Source organism: Anoplopoma fimbria, chromosome 3, assembly GCF_027596085.1.
Source record: "Anoplopoma fimbria isolate UVic2021 breed Golden Eagle Sablefish chromosome 3, Afim_UVic_2022, whole genome shotgun sequence".
Classification (NCBI taxonomy): Eukaryota; Metazoa; Chordata; class Actinopteri; order Perciformes; family Anoplopomatidae; genus Anoplopoma; species Anoplopoma fimbria.
The window spans coordinates 17,526,736-17,554,104 of record NC_072451.1 but is presented as its reverse complement, the minus strand read 5'-3'; the positions used below and the strand labels follow the sequence as shown (position 1 = coordinate 17,554,104).

Below are 27,369 nucleotides of genomic sequence, written 5' to 3'. Positions count from 1 at the left end.
CCTCTGGTTCGATCCGCTGTCCGTTTCCCACCAGACAGTATTTGAGGTCTGCTCCACGGCCGATGACAGCATTACTGCAGATCACGCTGCCCTGGATATTACACCTGGAAACCACACGCAAAAAAATACATTAGTCACATTGTTCTGATATTTCTAAATCAGTGGTTCCTTACAAGGTTGTTGGTACTCCTCATGGTGTCACAAGATAATAGAAAAGGAATAGAAAGAAAAAACATGTTTCTGTTTATGATGATTTTTTCTCCCCTGTAGAGTAGTCAACACTTTCAATTCCTAAACTATATAGCCTAAACTACTGTTAGCTATTTAATTGAGTTTGTGAATTAAAGTTCCCTCAACGGTCAACGGTAACACAGTATGTTTTTCTGAAAAGTAAGAACGGAAGGAGTGGATCTGTTATGCTCTGCCATTGTCAAGAGTGAAAAGAGTAATAAAGTTTGCTGTCTTGGTTTCGGACTATGGAGCCTCAGGGTATGTTTCTAATATGTCCATTCAACAGAACATTATTGGATTCATTTGTGGTGCGAAATATCAGAAGGATCCTCTTCGTTCCGTGCCAGGTGTGTAAAGGCCTTAACAAGGAAACATCACTCATTGGTGCAATTGCTCATAACTCTCTTCTACATTGTGGTCATAACAAGTGATGTGAAATCACAGGAAGCTTAATTTCATTAGGTAAATCCAGCTCAAAAATAATGCCGTTTTATACAAAAGACTCCCAATAATTCCATCCTTCTTGAAAGTTTAATGTTTGTTTAAACTTTTTGAAACAAAGTAAAAAAACAAAAAAAATCAACAGATTAATCAATAATGAAACATTCACAGCCACTCAACGATATCTCTGAACTTAACTTACTGCATACGGGCCTGTGGTGATCAGCTAGTGGCTCATTTCTGGTACCAATTGATGATTTTGCAAACTCTGGAGTAGTTAAAGATTCATATTTTGCTAGGATAAGTTTTGGTGGTGTTAAATCATGATTTTCCGACTGCTGTTTGCTCCCTGGGCCTGCAGGAGATCCAAACATGTTTGTGGTTCACATTCTGTTCTCGCACACACAGTTAAGAACATTTGTACTGGGAGCTTCCCAGTACAGCCACAGCGTTCAACCGTTGGCTGTTAAGTTTCTCCATTCCCACATTTGTGTAGTGATAGCCATTCTGGAGGTGAAAGTGCCAGTAGGAACATTCAGCCCGTTTCGCAATAAGAGATCCTCACACCTGCTCCAAAGACTCAAACACATCCAATTAACTAAAATTATCACCATACAATTTGCATATATATTAAAGAACAAAAGCAGCCCACGCTGTGTCCACATGTGTTTATGTGTGTTTGTGTGTGTGTGTGTGTGTGTGTGTGTGTGTTTTGTGTTAAGACATTGTTGGCGCTGTGCTACAGTCCCACCTGAGCTGGCAGTGCCAACCCACCGTGCTCACATTCAGCCAAACCATCACCATAAAATTCTTGGAGGGGAGACACAGACAGTCTTGTGTGTCCTGTGTCAGCTAACCGTGGAGGGCGTGGACGCGTTAGTGCGTGGGTTAGAGAAATGTGCGCCTCAGTAGCTCGGGGAGCCCGGTGGAGAACACATGTTGGTCTTGCCCAGTGCAGTGACGCACACACACTTGGCCCTCTGCACCTCACACACAGACAGGTTTGTGTTGGCCCATTCTATTCAGGTGGTTAGGCCTGGAGGGAGAGGGAGAAAAGAGTGTGTGGATGTGGATGTGGATGTGTGTGTGTGTGTGTGTGTGTGTGTGTGTGTGTGTGTGTGTGTGTGTGTGTGTGTGTGTGTGTGACTACCTAGGAGGTGGTGGTGGTGGTAGTTGGGGATGGGAGATTACAAGATTCAGAGTTTTGTAACATTAGAGAGAGATGGAGTGAGAGAGACCACCAAAGAAGCTGCGGAGCTGAAACACCACTAATTACTAACACCGGGGCTCCTCCTTGCCATGACCCCCCCCACCCCCACCCCTTCCTCCCTCTCACTCACACACACACACACACACACGTCAACCCCCACCTCCCGTGCCAACCCCCCCCCCCCCGTAAAGTTGACCCTTCCTATCCCCCTTCCCAAACATGCAGCGCTTTGTCAACAAGTTCTGGTCAGCTCCAAACAAAGAGCGCAGAAATGCGAGGGGTTTCTGCGACATGGCCGGGGTCTGCTAATCCCCTCACACTGGCTCTTTCTTTCCTTCTTTCTCCTTCCTTCTTATGTCCTTAAAAAAAAAAGAAAGAAAAGAAAGTATTGCAGTTTCTTTCTTGCGTGCTAGCTTGCTTTCTCCTCGCTTCTTTCTTCCCTTCTCTCTCCTTCTTTCATGCCTTTGTGCGTGCACCTACATGGGCATGATGAGGGTCCCCATGCTGGCGGGCTTGGGTCCCTGAAAGGCTTTAAGAAGAGATGGAGAGAGACAGAAAGAGAGAGAGGAGAGAGATGGCCTTGATATAGAGAAAAGGGAGGGAGGAGTAAGAAATTGAGATTTTAAAAAAAGGAGCCCGTGAATGAGTGCATTAAAATCCAGACTTGAGGCCAAGATGAGTCTCTTTCCACTAGTTTCTGGCTGAGAGACCGAGCAGATCAATCTACATGCTAATTCTACAGTGGCTACTGTCGCTCTCTGCACAAGTCCTCTTAGGTTGCAACAAAGCAGTCAGTTGACCACTTTAACTACTTGATACTTTTAACAATTGTGATGTGTAATAAAGTGATTGATCATGATTCATCACTATACAGACTGAGGCTTTTTTCCCTCCCCAAGTGACAACATAATGGCAAACACAATATCTGCCATGTCCTGCAATTTGGAATTAATGATCCTTCCAGGTTAATTTATGTGATAGAACAGTTGTAAAAAATTATGTAGGAAACTATGACTAGGGACCATCACAAACAGGCAATACATGTGTTGAAAAAACTATTCAAATTATAACAATATTACTCAGAATATAATTAGATGTATTCAGCAGATGCTTGGTGTCCCCTTAAACCTAATTAATTAAAAGTCTCTACAACTATACAGCCAAACTTTCTTCAAACGCAAACAACTTTCCTTCCAATGTCAAGAACTGATTCTAAGTGATTTCCATTGGATGGAATGGTGCAGTCACGAAAATATGTCGCTGTAAATACCATATTGTCAACCTTAAAGCTAAAGAAAATAAGGAAAATGGGAAAAAACTAAACTGTCTTTTAAGGGACTAACCTAATAAATGTCATAACAGATTATCAAAATAAAAAAATAAAAAAATAAAAATAAATTTTCTGTCTTTTGATTAGCTGGTATTGATGGAACTGATCAATGAATAATCATTTCAGTTTTTCTTACTTCGTGATGCAATCATGAAATAGCTCAGATTTGTAGTCTGGAATACACCTTTCAATCCTCCCCAGTGTTCCACGAATTCCATAACCAGTGGGAACTCTGGTGTAGGCAAGTAAATTAGCGGCTAAATGAAATATATGAATGCTGTGTGTTTCAGTTCAACAGCTTTGTGTTTGTTTGGAACTGGTCTCTGGCTGGTTGCACACCAATAGATGCATTGTTAACGCAACGCTCCCAGTTTGACCCCGCGGAGCACAGAAAACAAAACCTGTTACACCTCCCATCAACGGACACACACATCCACAAGCATCTGGCCGAACACACACCCACGTTTGCACATAGGAGCACCTAGAAAATTAAATGGAAAGGTACGCAGTGAATGAAGATATGTGAAAGCCAAACATTGTCAACAGATAAAAGGAAACAGCTAAGTCATTTTGGGGATTGTGCAAGGACACGTTTTTCCTGGCATCATAAGATCACTCAACTTATTTTGAAATCTTTGTTTACTAAATTCCACTGCTTTACCAGCTTTGTCACACTCCGAATTCATGTACTAACACCTACCAAAAGCTGACGTGACAATTAAAACTTAGATTCGTAAACATGCCTCGAAGGTGAAATTATTTTCCTGGGATTAATGAATGTGTTCGCAACTTCACTTCAAAGTACATGTTATCAACGAGTGTGTGCATGTGTGTGTGTACAGATGTGTGTGTTCTCACCCCTCCTCTATGGTAACACCGTGCATGATGATGGAGTTGGTGACTTTGACCTTCTCTTTTACTGTGGTGGAGTTTCCTATGGTGGACCTCTTTATTGAAGTCTTATCTGCTACCTGGCACTGTGCTCCGATGATGCTGTCTGATCCCATCTGTCCGCCGAGCACAAACAGAAACATTACTCAGACATAAATACATACACAGGCCTCTCAATGATGACCAAGTACAGATTAGACTAAATAAAAATTGTATAATAGCGAGTGAGCTGTGATATAGGACAATTAGTAAAACTGCTAATTAGGAGTTCTTCTACTCCATTACACTTACCTGACATCTCTCAGAAATGACAGCAGATGGGTGGACCGCTGGCTCTTCAAACAGCTTTGGGGCCTAATTGGGAGGAGACAGAAGAGAGGGAGACATGAGATTAAAATAATGGACAGATGATTAACTAACTTTGGAATTGTGTCAATGGGCTAGATGACAGCATTCAAACAAGCATGCAATTCTGCATTAAGGAGGCAAAACAAAAGCAGAATTATGAGAAATGAAAATGGAAAATAAAAACAATAACATCCACAAGAATGAGAGGGATATGAGATGCAGAAGAGACAACACTATTAATCACTGGAGTTATTTTCTCAATTAATCCCAGGGTGATGGTGGCAATTTGTTTTTTGACCAACAGAAACTTCAAGATACTACATTTTTTGTCCAACAAAAAATAACAGTTAACTGTAGCATATAAAAGGCTGGAACCAAAGAATGTTGGCCATTTTTGCTTGAAATGATATCGAAATAGTTGCATATTAATCGAACAATCTTTGCAGTCCTAATACTTTATGTAATCAAATTAAAGCCATGTATACTTGTACATATCTAGGCACATACAACAGAATTCCCTCCAGTCTTACTCAAATGCTCATGCAGGTTGTCCAGAACATGCACACCTAAAAATGTGTGTTTAACAAAAGGCAGCGGGATTATGTCCAACTCACCAGTCGGTTTGCTTCTATGTAAGCAGCTAAAGTGTTGACGCGGTAGCAAAGGCCCTGGTCCATAATGTGAACGTAGCAGCGGAGCTTTCCTCCGTGGTAAGCCTCGCTCATGTCACCGCGGTGGTCGTTCCAACAGGAGCGCTCCTGGGCCAGCTGGAGGAGAGGCTCGTCTCGTGAGGAGATGAGGAGCTCTGGACAATAGAGAGAGGCATGTAGAGCACAGTGAAGAGTGTAAGTGATCACATATACACACTGTTTAGGGGGAATTTGCGTGCCTCTGGATTAGACAGAGTTGTCATTTTATGTCAACTTTTTATGTTCAATGTCAGTGTTGACTTAGAGCAAAAGCAAAACATAGATACATATATATACATATATATATATATATATATATATATATATATATATATATATATATATATATATATATATATATATATATATATATATACATATACATATATATATATATATATATATACATATATATATACATATATACATATATATGTATATACATATATATATATATATATACATATATATATATATATATATATATACATATATATATATATATATACATATATATATATATATATATACATATATATATATATACATATATATACATATATATATATATATATACATATATATATATATATATATATATATACATATATATATATATATATATATATATATATATACATATATATATATATATATACATATATATATATATATATATATATATATATATATATATATATACATATATATATATATATATATATATATATATATATATACATATATATATATATATACATATATATATACATATATATATATATATATACATATATATATATATATATATATATATATATATATATATACATATATATATATATATATATATATACATATATATATATACATATATATATATACACATATATATACACATATATATATATATATATATATATACACATATACATATATATGTATATATATACGTATATATATATATATATATATATATATATATATATATATATATATATATATATATATATATATATATATATATACACACATATATAGATGTATATTCTTCATCTCTGATTTTTGGGATGTGTCAGAGCAAAAACTGACCTTGGTTGGTTGAGCCGTCAGTCGTTTTCTGGTTCTGATCCTCAGCGTCATCTTTGATTTTGGGACTGTTGGTTGTTTTTGAAAACTGTTTCCGCACCAAATATGGCAACAGCTCACCACGGATTGAAGAGATGGACCTACAATATAAGAACAGGAAAGATTAAATAACATTTCAACATCAGTTAAGGATCCTAGAAAGTCATCAGTATCACACTTAAGCCATAACTAAATCCATGATCTCGGTTTAATGTGCTATCATTAGATAACGGCTTCCTCATCTTCAATTGGGGAAGAAAGCTTTACTTCTAGTAACTGTGAGTGAAATACTAAATAAAAAAAGATATCCTTCGGAAGGTTAACACATTTCCATTACCTTGCAAATATTTGACTCCAAGATTTTTACGTATTCACATCCTCTTGCTTTGCTGCTAACATCTGATTCTATCATACGAATCAACATCTGATTCATCTGATATCTAGATTATCTTGAAAAAGTGATTTTGTAATCCTAAAGAACTTTTAGTAATTGCAAACAGGAAGTCAAATTAAGCTTGAGTATCATAACTGTAATTGAGGACATTATTAATAAATGTAATAGACGCTTATTCAATGATATAGTTATTGTTACTTAATTTAATGTACATCTAATATAAGCAGGTCATGACAATTAGCACCTCAGTTTCAAATGATGACTTCAAGTCTCCCTCTGTGTTAACCGGGAGGTAACTTCCCCGTCTTAATGTCTTTTTCCTCCTCTATGCACTGTGCTACGCTCAGAGTTCCTCTTTACCAACCCACACCCCCCCTTCACTTGTCCTCTCTTACTTTCTTTTAAAGGGAGATTAGAATTTCCATCTGAATGACAGGAGAAAAACAACAGTTACTCTGTCCATTTCTCTCCTTGAGCAGGAGACAGCATGGTGGAGAAAGGAAGAGAGAGGAGCTGTTAAAAGAAAGTCCAAGAAAAGAGCTGAAGAAATAAATGAGTCATCTAACCATAGAGATGATACATGGCGGCGGCAGAGTTCCATTAGTTATGTAATGATGTAAGATTTATATCTACATCTCGATGGCAAATTAATATGTTCAAGAGTACCTCTCGCCTATACCAAAAATATTTGGCTGGGGTGAAGAGATGGGAGTTGGGCGCTTTTTTGTTTTTTGGCTTTGGATTTATTTTATGTATCCTCTAAACTTAACTTAACTAGAACTTCATTTGAAATTGTTCTAATTGGAAACAATGACAGATTTCCACAATCCAACTTTTAGCAAAGCGCCCACTTTTTAATGGGACCATTTCCCAAAAAATGTTCAGCACACACATGTTTGCAAAGTCTCATCACCACCCTGTTCTGAGAAGCTTGGCGCCATGCTGTTCCTCAGCACGCAACCTTGTCTGGGATGAATCTGGATCAAGTCCTGTTCTTATCAAACACTCTATTTTTCTCATGAGTCTTTTTATGTGCTACCATAGATCTCCTCTTAAAGTGTGCAGTTTGCCAAGAATGTTATAATATTAATGTATAGGAAGAGATGAGGTAAGACATCCTCTGACAAATCGTCTAGAGGGCAGACCAGGGAAGACTGGTCAGATTTGTTTTTGACAATCCACTGTCTTATGGGTTGTGGCACAATATTTTGCGATACAAAAATGAATCAATACACAGTGTTGCGGTTCAATATGATTTGCAATATCAGTTAAAACTCATCACTTGGCCTAATCGGAAGACTGAAATGTAGTGTAATAAAGAGTGTTTTGCTGCATTGGAGTACTTTCTTACAACACGATAATGAGCATGCTGCATTTAGCATGAAAGTATATTTTGGCTTTCACTGCTGTGGTTGTTATTCATGTGCTTTTTTGGCCATAAGCAGTAAATGGATGAGATCCTCACATGATGTGTGCTGTGATGAAAAGCAGCTTGAACCGACCGCTTCAGAACTTCAGCACCAGGAACACACTTTGTCTTATTTTCCTTCTTCTTTTTGGCAATCATGCCGCCTCTAAAATATCACATTACCATATTTATATTTGGTAAAATGATTGAATAAATTGGGGGACATTCTCAGCTTGTAAAACCAGATGATTTCTTTATTAATGTAAGCGCTTTGATTTTTAGCGGCAAAACTTTGCATTTTGCAGCTAAAGGTTTTTGAAAAACTTTAGAAAATTAAAAGATTTTTTTGTGAGGAAGAATGACTTATAAATGTTCTATAGCACTACCTTTTTTGAAAACTTTGTTGTGGGTGTATCAAATCATGATGACTTTCGAGAAATGAACTGAATCATGGGATGACCCCTATTTAATACCATTATGTCAATACTAACACCTAATCTTAAGTGCAAAACATTTTAATACAAGCTCACATCATATAGGTCTTTTAGATTTCTCGTACCAATGTAACCATGCTCGTGTTGCCAGGCAGCCACAGAGGGCTCCCTGTGACACTGCTTTACCTCAGAGGCTAAAGGCCTAACAGCCTGCCTCAGTGGCACATAGTAAAACAAATTAACACCTTGCTAGAATACCCTGCTAACGGGTCCTTTCGAAGACTTGCCCACCATGTGACCATGTTTAACACTTACTACAGACTGTGTCGGTTCATAGCAAGTGTGTGCATGTGTTTAATACTAATACTGCTCCCTGCAGATATACACTGGTCAACTCCAAATTATTTAAAAAAAAATAAAAAATGTTTGGATAGCAAATGATGTAATTATGTTCATTCTTATATTCATAACAAGAAATAATTGAAGAACTCACTTGTTGTCAGCGAGAAAGTCCACCACTGCTCTTTTCAGACAGTAGAGGTGAGCGTCCACGAGGCCTGTTTTGATGTGCATCCTGGGATGTCTGCAGGTAAAATAAACAGAGTCAAGAAAGGACAATAAAATCAAATTTGATTTTTTATAAATTCATCAGGTCAAGTTTCTTTGTAAAAACTCACAGCACTAAAAAAGGCATTGGGTCTCATTCACAAATATGTGCGTAGAAATGTTTTTACTTCGCCCCCAAATAAGTCCATTTTTGGTTCACACAACAGTGCGTATTATGGTGACTCATTTTGTGAATCATTCTAAAATGACAGATGTGTGTTTACATTAACACAGCCGGCCGGGCCTTCATCATTGTCGCTTACGTAAAACGTTCATAAGGACGGTATAAGCACTGATTTGTGCGTACGAACTGTTAGTGAATATGGCCCCTTTTATCTGACAATACACCAGAGTATTCATCATAATATGCATTTGTGGAGTCCCACCATACTGCATGCGTGACTCTATTTCATTTCAACCATTATAACCATGGCTGCTACTTTGAGGACAATTTGCTTTGAGTCTTTCCATCACCTGCTGTTTTTATGTTTTATGTTTGCTTCTCATTTACTGAAAGCCCTTCTAATTTACCTCCGCTTTGCACATAGGACAGGAACATTTTATGAAAACCAGACACAGCCATGGGCTCACATAAAAGCCAGAAAATAGTGACATCTGTCTATTGTCCTCTGTCAGCTACCGTAGATGTCGCCCCGCAGAGCTGCTGCCAGTGAGACAGGTTTATGTTGACCGGGGGGCCACATGCACACAGACACAGCGTCACCCAATCATGCATTCACTCATTCACACAAGAACACACAGTTTGACCATGTGACATTTACGAAGCGAGAGCCAAAGGAAACCATGTCGACTTCCAGGTTTCAATAAACAAATCCGTGCTCACCCCTCCATCCTCTCTGACTACCTATCCTCCTCCTCCTCTGCCCTTTCAATCACTACATAGTAAAAACTGCGGGGTGCATTGTTCCTAAAAGGATCATACCAGTGCTTTTACATGTTTTAGTCCATTTACTGCTAACCAGTTTTCAAAGCATGCTGCACTGATTTAGATTATTAAAGTTGTAAAAGCAGATTGATTTGAAAAGTCTGGGCCTCATTACCACACAACAATAACGTAACTTTGACAAAATCAAAAGCAGACAATGGTTCACTGTTCATATTTTCAGATCTTAAGCATGCCAATTTACGTTTTTTATACTCAAATCAATTGAAACAATTAATTAAATCTGAGATTCTATGTTATTTTACAGGCAATTTGGGTGGTAGCCAAACAAAAAAAAAAAATTCATGTCCATGGCATGTGTATCAGATTTGACTCAACATAACAATACCCTCCTGGGGATCAATAAAGTTTTTCTGATTCTAAAAATGCCCTGATTGGATGCATATGTATTTATTATGCTTCTCTACTTTTATTCATGGTTTTCCTTTAATTTGTCAACCATCTGTATAAACATATCGGTTCTACTTATGTTCTTTTTTTTTTTACCGCAAATGTCATCGCTTTAAAATGTAATCCTATCCCTGACATTTGTGTGAAATTCTCATAATTAGCATATGAATTCTCGAGTTATGTTTTGTGAGGTCGAAGTGACCTTTGACCACCAAATTCTAATCAGTTCATCTTTGAGTTCAAGTGGATGTGTGTGCCAAATTTGAAGACATTCTCTCAATGGGACAGACAGACAGACGGATTGATTTTACACAATAAGGGCTTAAAGCCTCTGAACACCCACACAGGTGTTGCCAGTTATCTATGATGATTAGCTCTCTACTCAGGTTGAAAGTAGGTGGAGCTTTGATGATTATTAGGTCAAAAATCCCCATCGACCAATAAGAATGCTAAAGGTGTAATTTGTCCTGCCTTAACAGGTTCTTACAGAAGACTCAGTCAATTGATGTCGATCAATTACAGTCTATTTACTCTCACACAGTTCTGAGAGAAGGTCTAATCAGACAGATAAACTGAAAACACCTGTGTGGGTGTTCAGAGACTTTAAAACTCCTCTTTAACATCTAAATAGAAATTATAAATAAATGTCAAATAAAATATCTGCAATGATCCAGGATAGGATATTGGAAATGGCATGGGATTATATGAAAAGTGAATGATGCAACCCCTCCACCTCTGCTCCGCTCATGTCCTTCCTCTCTCTTTCATCAAAAACTCTTATCCACAATTTTCCACCTTTCTCCTTTTAACATTCTCTCTCTTAACCAGGCTTGCACTACAACGAGAGTGACTCAGGAGGATTGCTTGGTCACACGTATTTTACAACCAGATGCTGAAAGCCATAAATCAAACGGTGCGTGTGTCCCTCTGTGTTTGGCTATTTTATTAAAAAGCATAAAAACACATGTGCGTGCACACGCAGACACGCTCCGTGTGTGTTTGTCAAATGTATTTATTCCTACAATATTTCCCAGGTGTGTGCCTGCGTGTGTATCGTGGGCTTCAAGTGGAATTTATGGGAACACCCAGCATGTGACGTCACCGTTTGGCACCTGCAGGTACTAGTCAGGAGCAAGAACCAGAGAGAGAGATCAAGAGTAAGAGCAGGTGCCCTTACTGTAAATGTAGGGCAGCATGGTGAAGAACAGGTAGAAGGGTTGTGCAGCACGTCAGGCTTTTCTTTCATCACAGAAACATGTTTAACAGCGAAGTCAGTCTCCCAATCAAGAGATAGTTCTGCCCACTGCACCCAGTCGGACCTCTTCCATAATTACATTAATCCAGCCACTATAAAATTTCCTTTGGATGTTTGCACTTTTAATTTCATGCAAGGCTTTTTTGGGGTTTTTGATACAGAAAAAAGCAAACCAATAGCGAAAATAGTTTGATTTGACACTATGCCGCAGACTATTTTTATGATGTAAAAGGACTAAACTTGCTGGGTCACATGCATTTGGACGATGAGGGAGTATCAAAGTATAGGTGCTGCCTTACCTTATGTAGGAAATGGTTTGGGCCAATTGGAAAGTAACTCAGAGGATGATTAGACATGATCTCAGTCATTCAAATCACCCATTCAATACCTAAATAAAACAGCTGTGCCCAAAAAAAAGACTACATTTTCTCCAAAATACTATGACCCTCACATCTGAGTCATGCCTTATACGCATGTAATAAAAATACACAAGTATCATTTAAGGTCGGGAAAACACCAACACTGGCCCTTCTTGCACTGACTCAAATGTAGTGACAAAATGGTCATTCAATCTAATCTTTAGATGATATTCAACCTCTTATTTCACTGAAATGTTAATGAATCACCAGAAAATACAAAACAGCAAACAAATCATTATTTTCCTGTTTTAGGCTTCACCAACAGAAATGAAACAACTTAAAATGTGTCAATAGTTGTAATATATTTCTTTTTAAGGATAGCATTACCAAAGTTATAAAATAAAATATTGGTTTTTTTAAATCCCAAAATCCAGTCCCTCCTCATCTTCAATCCTAAACTTTAAGTTTTTAAAGCAGGAAAGTATTCACATTGACTACTTGGAAACTAAAACATATATTCAATTTTTTAAGGGTCGCTCGTCCTACGGATCAAATCAGTGATCACTGGCCACATTCTACCCTATTAGTTTACACGTTTTGCAGAAACAAACAAACATCTTGTATTTCCCAAACAAGGTAAACATCTTGCTTTCCTGCAACATCATGTGATTTCTGGTTGCTGTAGACCTCCGTGTCAAGTGGAGCAGGAATTTAGTGTCTCTGCAGGCTAGGATGACTCAACACTTGGATTAATGACGGACTACTAAAGTACCACTAAAGTCCTCAGTGGGAGAGAGGAGTCACATCTCTCTTGCTCTCAAACACATGCACCATAATGTCTTATTTAGTTAAACCAAAACCCCACAGCGGACGATGACTCAGACACAGCAGAATGACTGTTAATACTCTCATTAGTCAGGTTTCCACTACAGAGCCAGCAGGGATGAAGAGCTTACGGCTCTGTCAGGGCATGGAACTATTGCCGCCAAAAATAAAATGTGTGTAATTCCCTTAAGACCATGCTAGTCTTAAAGATGCTTCCTTAATTAAGCTGGCTCACATATTTGAACCAGTGTTACAAACCTAAAGTTTGGTGCAGTTACTCTTGATGACAGATCATGACTTTGGTATATGTGATACTATTTAGTATATACAGTGGGTACGGAAAGTATTCAGACCCCTTTAAATTTTTCACTCTTTGTTTCATTGCAGCCATTTGCTAAAATCGAAAAAGTTCATTTTTTTTTCGCATTAATGTACACTCAGCAACCCATCTTGACAGAAAAAAACAGAAATGTAGAAATTTTTGCAAATTTATTAAAAAAGAAAAACTGAAATATCACATGGTCATAAGTATTCAGACCCTTTGCTGTGACACTCATATTTAACTCACATGCTGTCCATTTCTTCTGATCCTCCTTGAGATGGTTCTACTCCTTCATTGGAGTCCAGCTGTGTTTAATTAAACTGATTGGACTTGATTAGGAAAGGCACACACCTGTCTATATAAGACCTTACAGCTCACAGTGCATGTCAGAACAAATGAGAATCATGAGGTCGAAGGAACTGCCCAAGGAGCTCAGAGACAGAATTGTGGCAAGGCACAGATCTGGCCAAGGTTACAAAAGAATTTCTGCAGCACTCAAGGTTCCTAAGAGCACAGTGGCCTCCATAATCCTTAAATGGAAGAAGTATGGGATGACCAGAACTCTTCCTAGACCTGGCCGTCCAGCCAAACTGAGCAATCGTGGGAGAAGAGCCTTGGTGAGAGAGGTAAAGAAGAACCCAAAGATCACTGTGGCTGAGCTCCAGAGATGCAGTAGGGAGATGGGAGAAAGTTCCACAAAGTCAACCATCACTGCAGCCCTCCACCAGTCGGGGCTTTATGGCAGAGTGGCCCGACGGAAGCCTCTCCTCAGTGCAAGACATAAAGCCCGCATAGAGTTTGCCAAAAAACACATGGAGGACTCCCAAACTATGAGAAATAAGATTCTCTGGTCTGATGAGACCAAGATTGAACTTTTTGGCGTTAATTCTATTCTATTACAGTTTTGGAAGGTACAGCATGTTGTATTTGTGTTGATTGGGTGGGTTTTAGCCCAACTGTCTTGTGCCATCATTGCAAACAGATGCACACAAACTCCAGGTCCAATATCTTAAAGGTCAATGCACTTAAGATATGTTTCTCAAAAATGTAATTTAACCTTTTCTCGCTCCCAAGCTTTGTTGTTTTTAAATTATTTGAACTTTAAAACATATCACAAGCAGCCACGTTAATTAAAGACACATTATTCACAAGTATTGGTAAAGTGTGGAAGGTTTTATACTGACTGTAATTTAATGACACTACTCAAACATGAACCTCAATGGTTTTGCTTGAAACTGTATCATGGTTCGAACAACTTTAATTTGGAATCGGTCAATTAACATGCAGTCAACCGTTCCTCCAGGCCTCCATCCAAGTGACCCTGACAGGTGGAGTTATAATGTACGAGGAGAAGCTCTGCAGGAGTCCTTTTACACCTTTTAAGCGATTTCCAGGTGAAACTATCTCACATGTGCAGATGGTTTTGAGCTAACACACCTCAACCATGTGGAAACCGTACAGAAGAAGAGGGATAGAAAAAATACACAGGACTGAGGACGAACAAGGATGAAAGAATGGATGCATAGAATAAGGGAGAGATGGCTGAAAGAAAGAAAAATAATTATGACTTTATTTGAGAAAAGCACTGTGAGGAGTCCGTGCTGTGTCAGCACAAAAATCTAAAAGTGCCGAGGTAAAAGAATAACAATAAAAATGTATTTAAAACTTAATTTTGAACGAGGATGAAAGAATGAATGAAAGGTTGTGTGGACGTAAGCACAGATGGCTGTGAAGAATGATGTTAAAGTGGAAGCTATAATGTCAATGGAGATTACATTTTTGTGCAAAGGACTAAGTTGGGATCAAACTGGTGAGCACACATTTTGCCATGACGAGATGAACTGGATGGTACTGATGTGCAAAACAGTCCGATGTTGTAAAACTACCCAGTGGTGTTATAAAAACCCACAACTCTGGAATTTATCCTGCTATGTATTACCTTCGGAGATAAATGCAGTATGTGGAGAGATTTGTCTTGTATGGTTGTGTGACGTGTGTGCATAAATGATCAGAGGTTATTTCAAAGTTATAAGTCCATCAATGTAAGCCATAAATGTTTAGCTGTGCGCTCGTGTTTCCATAACACAGATGACAACGCAAGAGTGTTTTCTCTCCATCAATGTCTACCTCGAGGTCGAGTTACGCGTTTGTTCATATAAGCATTTCTGTGTATGTGAAAAAGACAGAATGTGTGTATATATATCGTATGTGTGTGTGTGTGGCTGAAGATTTCTCTGTGCAGGGAGGCATGCGAGCAGCTGCTCTGGCCCCCCTCTTATTGGCCAGAATTTACAGTGGCTTTGGCTCCATGAAGTATTTACGAGCTCCCAAAACACCCGCTCTCACACATACATGCATTTTAGGACTAAGAAAGGAAAACCTACCTAGAGTAGTCTTCCTGTAACAAAAATCCCACACACCCACCTCAGAGCCTTCAGCCTTAAACACACTGACTCTGATTAGAAACCAAGACATCTGCTCTCTAAGCCTTAAATATAGGACATATTTATCCCAAACACTGATCATTTAAGGGTCAGCTCACCTGATAACCAAACTATTTTCTTACTAGCGATATTTAACCATGAATATAACACAAATGTGCAATAGAGGCGTTGTGAACCGTTTTCATTTCCCTCTATTGGACAAACTGTCCCAGTAAAAACTGTTGATTATGCAGAATATTTTCTACATGTGATTTTTAAATGGCTGTGCTCTATTGTAGTGGGGTGAGGGGTGATACAAATATATATATCACTAGAGGTAAAAGACAAAATATGTTTTTGTAATCCAGATAAACCACCTCTCCAGGCATTTTTTAAAATGACTTACTTCCTCATGATAGACTTCCTAATTGATAGTCCATCTTCCAGATCTGCCTCATTGGCCATGAACAGCAGCCGCTTCCCTGACTGATCCACTCCCACAAAGTCTCTCTGTTCAGCTGGGAAAAAATACACAATATTTAATGTTAACAAAAAAAAGGCTCAGAGTAAGAGACACATTTAGCAACACTTTGGTTTGGATGAATTTATGAGGAAGCCCGTTTTCTTTTTGTAAATATTATGGAAGTGCATATCAGTGATAAGCATTAAGAGTTTTACTGAAATTAATTCTTTAAAAATGAATACATCAAGACCATTCATACTTCACTTCAGAATTATGGCATGAAGGTAATATCTACAGTAACAGTATCATACACCTGTGATTGCTTTTTCTTATTACCTGTCTTTTTCTTGCCCTTCTGGCCTGGGACTGTCTCTGTGAATTCATGGGTTTTGCTCATTAGCATGGCCAGCGTTGCATTGTGGGCTCTGAACAGATCAACCACCTCGTGAAGCGCCACATCTGTTATCAGGTCACAGCTCACCACCAGGACGTCAGTCTGAAGAGGGAGGTTGGGAAGACAAAGACAGTAAAGTGAGACAGACATCCAAACCAGTCTATTTACTTCACAGTTTAACAGTAAGACATGACAAAATGACCATAATATACTGGATCTCTCAGGCTTTTAAATAGAAGATTCTGGCTTGTCCTCTATTTTGGAACAAAATCTTTCCACCTACTGTGAATTTGCAGACATTTCCATTGTCTCCCCTGCAAACACGCACACACATGAAAACACAGAAATGTATCAGATATAGTTTGAAGGGCGAGTCATGTTTAGAAAGTGAGGTTTCCTTACTCACGACAGTCGTCTCAGCACGCACATAGACTACACATAAATATATGTGGCGACAATGCTCCACATAAACACCTCAGGACATGAGAGCTTGAACTGAAATTGGCTCACTGAGCAGGATTTTGAGACAGAGAGAGACAGAGACAGAGACAGAGACAGAGGGGAATGATGAAATAACTGTTCATGGTAAACAGTGAGCTCTTCCTTGTTAGCACTGCTTGTATACCGGTCAAAACGTTATCATTGTTTTAAGAATGTGTCTGTTTCTCATCATCTGATTCAAATATTTTGTTTGAAAGTGTGCTCTATTGTAAAAATGTTTGAATACGACAAGTTGCCTTTAGCTGCATTAATATTGTTATATGTACAGTGACATCACAGCAGCAAATACAAACAATTAAGTAAAAGTGAAAACTTGTGACATTAAAAGATGAATGAGGTTCCCAACAACAAAACGACTTATATGATAGGACTAAACGAAAGTTGGCTTTTTCGCTGCAACAAATAAAACAGGCCGCAGTGACAATGTTAAAAAACATATTTAGATTTCCTAACAAGAAAACAGTTGACTTTTGGAAATGTTGCACTAATGGAACTACTGGGATTGTACATAAAGTGCATTGGTGGTAAATCCGGGCTGTATGAGCTGAACAGCAAAACCTGTGTTTGCTAAATGAAAATTAAATTTTGTTCAACTCTTTTGCACTAGTTGTAATTCTCCATTTATTGCTGTCCTGGATAGATGACATATCTGACGTGTTTACTTTTCAGCCTGTGAGCGATCATATCTCTGAAAAATAAGTGGGTAAAATAAATCAAGGCCACCTCTAACTTTGCAAAAACCAAATACGTTTGAATTAATTTTTCTATTCTCCTGGCAGAGACTGACACAATATCACATAAATAACTTCCCAGCTCCCTCTTTCACCAAGAACAACAAGCTAGGCTGCCTGACTTATGAACCGATCCAAAAACAGCACTGATCTAACATCATGAGACAAAGAAAACAAGGACCTTGGTGCTTGATTTCGAAACTCAAATGACAAAAGACACTCTTATTTAAAAGAAACCCTTCATCATTTGTTCAAGAAGGACAGAAAAAGAATATTCTTTAAGATTTTCACCCTCCTAAAACTCAAACTATATTCAGCGTTCCAGCTGTATAATAATGTGTAAACCAATCTTGGTCTTAAACTATATATCAATACACTTCTTGTGAATTCCATAGACATATCACTTACTTTACCACCAGCAACGGGGAGCACAAAACAGACATCAATCCTATTAACTGGCCTCCATGGACATTACATGTCTGCATGTGTGTGTGTGTGTGTGTGTGTGTGTGTGTGTGTGTGTGTGTGTGTGTGTGTGTGTGTGTGTGTGTGTGTTTACATGTGGGTGCGCCCACATTTGCGTGTCTGTGTGCGGTATCCATCTGTCTGTCCTGTGATGAAGGCTGTCAGCATAAGAACTAATCCCACCATTAGCACCAGCAGTCGTAATGACAGAGACATCTTTACTATGTCTGTGACGGAGGGGAAGAAGGAAAAGAAAGAGTGAGAGATGAAGGGGAGGGGGGGCAGTGTTAGATAAGGAAGATAAAATCATGAGCAAAAAAAAATCAACGACCCCTGTCAAAAATGAAGAAAGAACAAGAGAGGAACATTGGAAGTATAATAAGGCAGAGATGGATGGAGGAAAGAGTGAAGAGATAAGGGATGATGGGCAGCAATGCAATCTACAAAATGCTGGAAAAATGTAATGTACTGCATTCACTGAAACACATCTGTATAATGTGTATAAGTGTAGTACATAGTACAAGTAAAAGGATGCGTCTTAAAATATTTCAGAAAGCTCAACCAACACCTGAACTGTTTAGCCTGATTAAGAAAAATGAATGACATGAAGAAACCAATAAAACTGCACATCTTTTTTTCTGTCTACTACATTCCTAACAACTGACAATATAATTGGAGAGGAAGCACTTTGACACACCATCCTGCTTTAAAATTGCATTTACCATTTGATTTAGAACATTTGAAAATGATGAAGTGTTATGGAATCTACAAAGGATTAAAGAATTCACTTGATTTTATAAGTAATGAACACTAAGATTGATTGTTGAAGAGCTGAGTGGAGCGCTCTGTTTGTAAGTGTGTGTGTGGAGAGCGCTGGTATCAGTGGGGTCAGGGGTCGTGGAGTTGACCTAGAGGTAACTCCCAGCATAACCTGGTCTGGACCTGGCGACAGGAAGCTGCCACGGCGAGGCTGGAGGTGTCTGCAGGAGATCTACTGACACTGGAACCCGGGACCTTTCAACTCTCTCCTCCCTCTCACACACACATGCAGGCCTGCACACATGTTCAGAACCAGAGCACACAAGTATGCGGCACACACACAAAGACATGCGCCTGCACAATCCCCATACACAGGCGCACACACACTCAGGCGACAGCAGAGTGGAGTCAGCTGGGGAGACAGAGACACTTTGGCCTTTCAACAGCCACGATCTCTGGACAGGTCAAGACCACACACACACACACACACACACACACACACACACACACACACACACACACACACACACACACACACACACACACACACACACACACACACACACACACACACACACACACACACACACACACACACACACACACACACACACACACACTCTTGTCCCAGTGGTCCCAAACTACTGCTTACACAATCTCTACCCACTTTAACAATACTTGTATGCATGGTGATTGTGTCCATTTTGTTTTTGAGCTTGCCTGCTTTTTTATCACCATCAAATATTATCTACACCAAGGGTTTTTCATTGTGGAAAAACTTACGTATAATATATTGAAAATGTTCCAGATTTAAGATTTATTTTGAAATATTTTCAGGCTTAACAAAAAAAGTTATATCTAGTACTTATCCCACTGTGAATCAACACTAAAGTCTGCAGCGTTATGCGGATTTCAGTTGATTTATTCCCCTGTTTTTGGTTGGCAAGTTCTCCATGTTTGACCTGGAAAACTGCTACCTATTTAAAAAAATAAAAAATAAAATCACATAACATGTACAGAACAGGAATAAATAAATGAACTGGCCATATATTTTCCCTCTCAGATGGTATTACGTATGAGAGTGAATGTGTCTTTCCAGGAGTAACATGTGGACGTATCATGAGAACAGAACACTATGTTCCAAGATGGCGGCCATAAGATTCATACAACCTTCAAATTTTTCTTATTTTTCCATGTCCTTAGCGTATATTAAAGTAGCGCATTTCCACCACCATCTAATACTTTGTGTAGGTTGGGCTGCTTTTAACATGAAACCTTGGCTTAACACAACATTCTGCAGAGTAGAAAATGTAAACTATAGTGCGTCACAGGAAGGAAGAAAAGGCTGGTTGGAGGTGGAGAGCAAGATGGTTGAAAACAAGTCTCATCTAAGTACGTTTGCCGTGTCCCTCTCAAATGAAAAGCCTCGGCTCCATCTCTCGCTCTGCTCTCTCTTCACCTTTTGTCTTGCGTCTTACATCGCTCACTAACAAATGTAGACCAAAGGTGAACCTTTGAATCTGGAACCCCAATGTATATATAGTTCCTTTAGCCTGCATACACTCAAGTCTGCCAGGTGATTAAGCCTGAATGATAATAGAAATGTCAAAGAGTCTTTAGGCGTACAAAGCAAAAAGTGCGTGTAAAGTGCTCCTTTCACTGGTTGGGCTTATTGCGAAAGACCTAAGCAATAATCAGGAACATCCCTCAACTTTTGTGTAACTTTGCAGTTTGAAGAGCGAACAAAATAAAATATGCTGCTTGTAATCTCTCTTTTCAATAATCAAGAGGAATGACCTCGTCTGCTCACCCACAGTGCACACAGATTCCTGTAAGTATTTTGTTTGATAGGTTACACCAAATCCCCTCATGGGAGGGTGTTTGTGTAAAGAGATGAGTGAATGTGTGTGTGTCCATACTGTACTCATGCGTCAGTTTGACAGTTTGAGTGATCTCTGTGCTGGGATTTGGCAAGCCATGGGTACAGTTCCTCACTCATCACCCTCCAGTGTGTGAGTGTGTGTAACTCAATGCCTCTAATCGAGCTGACTGCTCAAAGGATTAGGGACTCGGCTATTCTCAATGGGAGCATGCTGGAGCTAGTCCTGTTTAAGTGTGTGTGTGTGTGTGTGTGTGTGTGTGTGTGTGTGTGTGTGTGTGTGTGTTTATACTATGCATGCATCTATCTAAAAACTCTTGAGCAAAGAGAATAATAAGAATCTGTACAGAACCATTCAAATGCCAGATGGCAAAAACATTAAACTCACTTGTCACAACAAATTCGGCATTTTGAGTGTTTGATATATCCGTTACCAAAAGCAAAGCCGACTGATTTCGCTGTGAACAATGTAATGAGCTGCAGTGGGAGCACACTTATGTCTTCAAGTGTCATTTAATGCGCCGCTCTCTAAATAGAGAAGGTCTCAGGAAACACATTTCTTAGGTTTTTCAACCGGGGCTGTTGGAAGTGGGAATTCTGGGGTATTTTATTAGGTTTCATTTTTTTCATTTTTGGGATGTCACTACAGAAAACTGCCGGTAAAATGTTTAAAATGACTATCGTTACCTTCACTTATTGAATTAAAAAAAACTACCACATTTCCCCACATACTTTTCTCTGCTTTCTTTGTCATTGTTTCAGACAGACATGGACCTTGATTTACATTATTTAGCCTCATTTACCTTACTGCTCTAGTGCTCAATGCACTGCACTAAGCAAGAGTCTGAGCATCCAAAGGTTGACTTTATGGAAGTCAGGTTGAATTATTTTTCTCATTCAACATAGCATCACAGTTGTGGGTAGTTTTTATGTCTCACTTTTTCCTTTCCTCAATATTTTGTATTTCACACAAACTATTTTTGGGGATATTCGTAATCGGTTTCAGAATCATAGAGGATTATTAGGTAAATCGATGTTTCCTTTCACCTCTAGGAATTGTAAGGAAACCAAACAGGAAGCAGTAATTATAATATAAAGTGCAGCCTTCTATATACTCAACGTAACTTAGCCCACCCTAAGGAATCATTGATAGTCCAACATTAAACAAAGGCAATTGCTTTAGAAATACATCAACAAAAACCCTCATACAAACATGTCTTCATGGTCTCTGGGGGTCAGTCAGAACCATGGCGTATAAAGAGGGACGACATTTACCCGAACATACCCAAACACAAATGTTGCACAGATGTGCATGACTACAGGATGAAAAATAAATGGTGCACTGGGTAAACTGGCAGCACAGGGAGTTTCAGTCTTAACCATGACCTCATCTGTTTAGAGAGAATTGGATGAAGGGAGGGATGGAGGGATCAGCAGGCAGGATACAGAGGGGGGTCTGGAAAATGGGGTTGGGGGTCATGGATGCCATGTCGGCATGTGTATATGCGTGTGTCTTTGCGTGTTTGTGTGTGTTTTAAAAAGGTGAAATGAGGCACTCCAGCAGCCTTGACCATTCGGGGGAGGGAAAGGCACGGATCAGTGGTCACCCAGCAGTACACACAACGCCCACCTAAAACTCCCCCTCAACCTTTGTCATTTTTCCCCCAACTTCTCTCTCCAGTTTCTCCTAGAGGGTCGACATTTCACAAGAAACATCCCACTTATTACAAAACACTGGCTTGCAAAACAATGGTATCGTTGAGTGTATAATAAAGTGTTGGCTCTCCCCTCCCACCACATAATAAAGCAATACTCACCTGTTGTTCATTATTTAAAACTTAACCATGTTACCTTGATCAAATTATCATCTTAAGGTCGTAATGACTAAACAATCATTCATTTAGAAAACGCTGGAACAATTCATTATTTTGAAGAAAACAAGTTTGTCTTCTTTATTCTGGACACAAGTTAATCAAGATAAACAACAAACATTTTAATATAATAAAAACGAAGTATTCAAAGTGATCGAGGTGCTTGCACGTAAATTACTGCTATTAAATGTAAGTTTGCTACTTTGGGTTGGTTATTTATTAGTTTAACTATCTGACTAATGAAAAAAAAATACTTCTTAAAGTATAGTCATGTGTGTAGTTGTAGTGTTGTCTGCCCTTATTATGAGATTTAGCAACTACAATATCAATATTAGTGCTTAAAGCATTAAACAATTACCTTTTTCGAAAATACAAAAGCATCATGTCTTTCCAGAAACAATTTGCTGGTTAACTTAATTTTTTCCAGCTTGTAACCACTTCTTTAAAAAAAAAAGATCTATACACTGTCAGTTACTTGAATTGTACCTAATGAGTTGTATAAACCTTGAAAGGTTAGACTATTCTGTTGGAGAGAAGTTAATTTGGCATGCTGCACTCCAAAGCAGTCTATGGTGTTTATATACAATGAGAACACACACCTTGATCTTCTGCTGGATGTGTCTGAGAGCGTCTGCGGTGCCCATGTCTCCATCTTCCTGGATGCAAACCACATCCAGTTTCATCTTCACATCCTTCATTTTAGGGTCTGTGCTCATCATCTTATGGACCTCTTTGGTGGTGATCACTATCACCTCTGAAAAAACAGTTCACAGGAAATAAGTATTAGACCTCAACAGATAGCTGCAACAATGACAAGATCATTTTGCAGTGCTCCAGTTAAGTGCTCCTTTCTTGCTCATCAGCTTTGCATCATTCTGTCTAAACTGATCTTTTTCTCACTGAAATTCATTAAAAATAATGGCACATCTTCATAAAGCAATACAACACTTCATGTTGCCAACTAAAGTTTTATGTACAATATAGTTTGCTCCTAAAAAAAAGACAAATCTTAATGATGGTTAGGACATCATCTTAAAAACTTCCCTTAACCTCTTTTTTCTAGGGAAACATAGAATGGTAAAAATGAAGGTCTTCCTCTATGATCCTTTAATAAATGAGAGACGCCATCTGCACCTACCGTATTAGGTAAACCTAAATGTTAAATGTTTTCTGCAAAGAACAACACCTTAATCAGTACAAAGCTACAAACAAGAGGTTCCACGAAAGATGTCCATTTGCCTATAATACACCCTAAACTGGAATTCAGGCTAAGGCCACTGCTCTCTTTTATTTATAAAGTTGGTGATAACAGACCACTTTATGAATTTGGAACATTGCAGAGTCCGTCTGGTTTAATTTGCCTTGTCTGCATAAAATGTTTTTACCGGGCATTTGTTCACTCTAGCTGTGTCAGCCTTGTAAAAACCAAATTGCAGGGCTTTGGCTAGCTGGCTGCACACAGTAAACTGCTGGCCACACAGGATGATTATGTATAGAAAGCTAGTTTTATTTAGGGTAGCGAGGACCTACAGACTTTTATAACAAACAGCCCTGTTTACTGGCAAGAATAGCATACTGCAACAAATCCCTTTATAAGCCCAGAGTTTATGGACCTACTGCATGCTGCAGCACAAGAGGCAAGAATCGAGACTGTAAATCGAGACAGGAAATGCACACCTGACAATGGCTGATGATGTGATGACAAGCTGGTGAAAGTATGACTGGAAAAAGCAGCACAGTTGTAAACTTGTTTAATGCAGTGAAAAGAGCATAGTTGCTGTGGAGATTACTCACATTGTTTGTAGGTACCAAACAGAAAAGCTACCATTGACCATGAATGGAATAAAGAATTACAATTTGGTTTTGCAATTAAAACATTGCAGAGTCAAAGAAGGTGTACCCAACTAATTTTGTAATCCCATAATGTACAGTTGAAATGTTGTAGTCTATCTCTCAGGAGAACATCCATCACAATAGATAAGTTAAAGTCTGTAGTACTACAGTTTGTAGTTCCTTGGTTGCTCTCTGACTTTAACAGCCACAATAAATGCAATATGCATTTTAAATGTATTCTCCATTCACAGTTGATATTAATTTCTTGGTAATTAAAATAAAATACTTAAGTTTGTAGGACGACAACATTTTACGGCCCGACTGACTTGTGTTGTCACCTTAACAACTAACAACTATCATATTTTATTCTAGTCAAATGACCACAGAAACAGTTCAATGTCTGTTCTACTCCTATTCTATTTCTATGGTTTTAAATGAAAAAGTTATAGTTCTTGTGTTTGAATAGGAGGTGATATTTTCTCTTCAAGTTGCTCTTTCTCCACATTAATGCTGACAAGTTTGCACATTTTTTGTTCCAGGTTTTCCAAGTTGGCCACATAAACGTATAGTAGAAGTACTGGCTTCTTTACATTTTATGTGGAAACCAAGAATGCCAATGCTCTCCTGTAACACTTTCCGACCCTGTCACACAGTCTGGATGGAGGGCTAACAGCTCACATGAGGCTACGACCATCCGATCCAATTAATGCGAGGCTCTGACGAGGCAATGTTACAGTATCAGACATGGCTGCCAGAGCACAGCGTTTCTAAAATTCATCTTTCAGCCATCTTTTATCTTGTAAATCATGTGAAGCATAAAATACAAATTATGCTCACATTCCATAATGATGACAACAAGCAAGACTTTGAGCGAAGCATTCAATTATTTCTTATTTTTCTATGGTTTAACTTCTTTTAAAAATGTAAAGTCCCTGCACCCCGACACAGTTGATTTCAATCATCTGGCTGATTAGGCCTCTGGTCAGGTTTAAGGAGGGCAGGTAAATGAAGATGTCCCGCCCTAATTAGTGCAACAAAAGTATAAAGGATAGTGAGGGAGTATTATTTGATGTATTGACATTTTTAAACCAGTATCCTTAGATTTTCAGAAAACATGAACCTTCTCATAGTATTTATTTGTAGTGGTAGCAGTAATTGAGGCAGGTTTAACAGTAATCGGGATATCAAATGTAGTTGTTTTAGTAGAGTAAATACTTCGAGCTTTCACCTTCAAAGCCCACCCTCTCCAGCAGATTCAGCGGGTACCACATGAGGGGCTTGTTGCCAACAGGCAGCATTGGTTTGGGGGTGTTGTATGTCAGATCTGGCATGCGAGAACCCCCACCAGCCGCCATCAACACCGCCTGGAGCTCCATGATGTTTGCTGAGGAAAGCTAAAAGAGAGGGACAAACGAATAGATTAAGATAGGCATATTCATATAAATTTAAAATCTACCATAACTCAGATTAATATGTGTAATTTGTATTCATATAGATGATGTTTGTGCCTTAGTGGCCTTGTGAAACGTTGATGAGGCAGCTATGAGGTTCAGTATTTTACCAAAGAGAGCCACTTATTACACCTGTTGGTAGTAAATTAAACAAGTCATTGTTGGTGACTTAGCACTAAAGCTAAATTACTATTGCACACTGAGGAAGGTGCAAATAGTTTTTCTCTAAATTCACATGGACAGTTGAAATACAAAATACATGAGGTACGCACTCTCTAAAAGCATGCAATTTTATTTATTTATGTGAGCGCATTTCGGAAGAGCTGGTTTCAACACAGCAGCATTCATAACACATTTCAATACAGCACTATTACAAACTGTTTACTCTATGTTGTATTGTGCAAGCATATTTCTCCCATAAATGTCACATAAATCATTTATTTCTACGTCAAAATTAGAGCGGTCTTCAACACAGCAACAAAGCTTACACTTATCTAGACACAACTAGTACACTGGCACAATATTGTCAAGGCACACTTCCAACTGAAACTACAATAAGGCTTTAACAAAGAGGGGACATTCTCATGCTGACTCGCTCAGTGGTTAAACATTGAGCTTAAAACGTAACGTTACCTGTCAGTGATCCCTATTGATCTGCAGCCGCTTGAAATGACAGCAACGCTGGACGCATGTAGAGTTATTGCTGTCACTGTTGTTAGCACTTAGCTAACGATTAGCACAGAGCAGCAAACGATACCGCTGCTGAAACGACAGCTCACGAGCAGCCGGACACGTCCTGTGGACAGCAAACACCCACTCGGATAAGCGTCGGTGGAAGAAGTTAAATTACTTGTTCAACTTTTTGACAGAGCCTTCGTAAAATGAGCTAGCAGTTAGCATCGAATGATGACACCTGGGTGCTTTCAGTGAAATGCGTCCGTGTGGGAAACTACTTCCTCCGTGAAGTGGTTCCTACAGAGAAGAGAAGGTTTTCATTTACATTGATTATTTGCATTTTAAACGGCAACAATAAACAACTTGATATTCCCCAGTAGTGAAAATTTGTCTTTGACTTTGCCTGCAACTGATGGTGTAAGAAATATTCACATAATCTACGCAAAAATAGCAATACCACAAGTGAAGAAAATGTACTTAAAGTAAAGTGAAAGTACTCATTAGGCAGATTGGCCCCTGTCTCAATCTGAAAAGTAGTAACTTTAATATATATATAGTTAAGTTTTAACTATACTATTATATTTCTACTTTGCAGTTATAGTTTCTGGTCAAGTATTTATATATGTATATATTCTTTTAAAAAGAGAGAAGCGCTTTCTTTATACTGCAATCATAAAAACCTACCACATAAGCTCACGT

At 38.6% G+C, this 27,369-nt stretch overlaps 1 protein-coding gene across 1 annotated transcript in view; it reads right to left on the bottom strand.

The window, feature by feature from the left end:
* The window catches only part of eif2b3 (eukaryotic translation initiation factor 2B, subunit 3 gamma), a 31,014-nt gene extending 4,085 nt beyond the window's left edge, over positions 1–26,929 (bottom strand). The window contains exons 1-11 of the mRNA XM_054626656.1: positions 26,629–26,929; positions 25,773–25,938; positions 23,311–23,465; positions 16,448–16,607; positions 16,055–16,166; positions 8,998–9,087; positions 6,233–6,369; positions 5,066–5,256; positions 4,395–4,457; positions 4,071–4,219; positions 1–104 (exon numbers count right to left, since the gene is read on the bottom strand). Of these exons, the coding sequence (XP_054482631.1) occupies positions 1–104; positions 4,071–4,219; positions 4,395–4,457; positions 5,066–5,256; positions 6,233–6,369; positions 8,998–9,087; positions 16,055–16,166; positions 16,448–16,607; positions 23,311–23,465; positions 25,773–25,920 (1,309 nt within the window). The 5' untranslated portion in view covers positions 25,921–25,938; positions 26,629–26,929. The remainder of the gene's footprint in view (positions 105–4,070; positions 4,220–4,394; positions 4,458–5,065; positions 5,257–6,232; positions 6,370–8,997; positions 9,088–16,054; positions 16,167–16,447; positions 16,608–23,310; positions 23,466–25,772; positions 25,939–26,628) is intronic.
* Between the last annotated feature and the right edge of the window lie 440 nt (positions 26,930–27,369).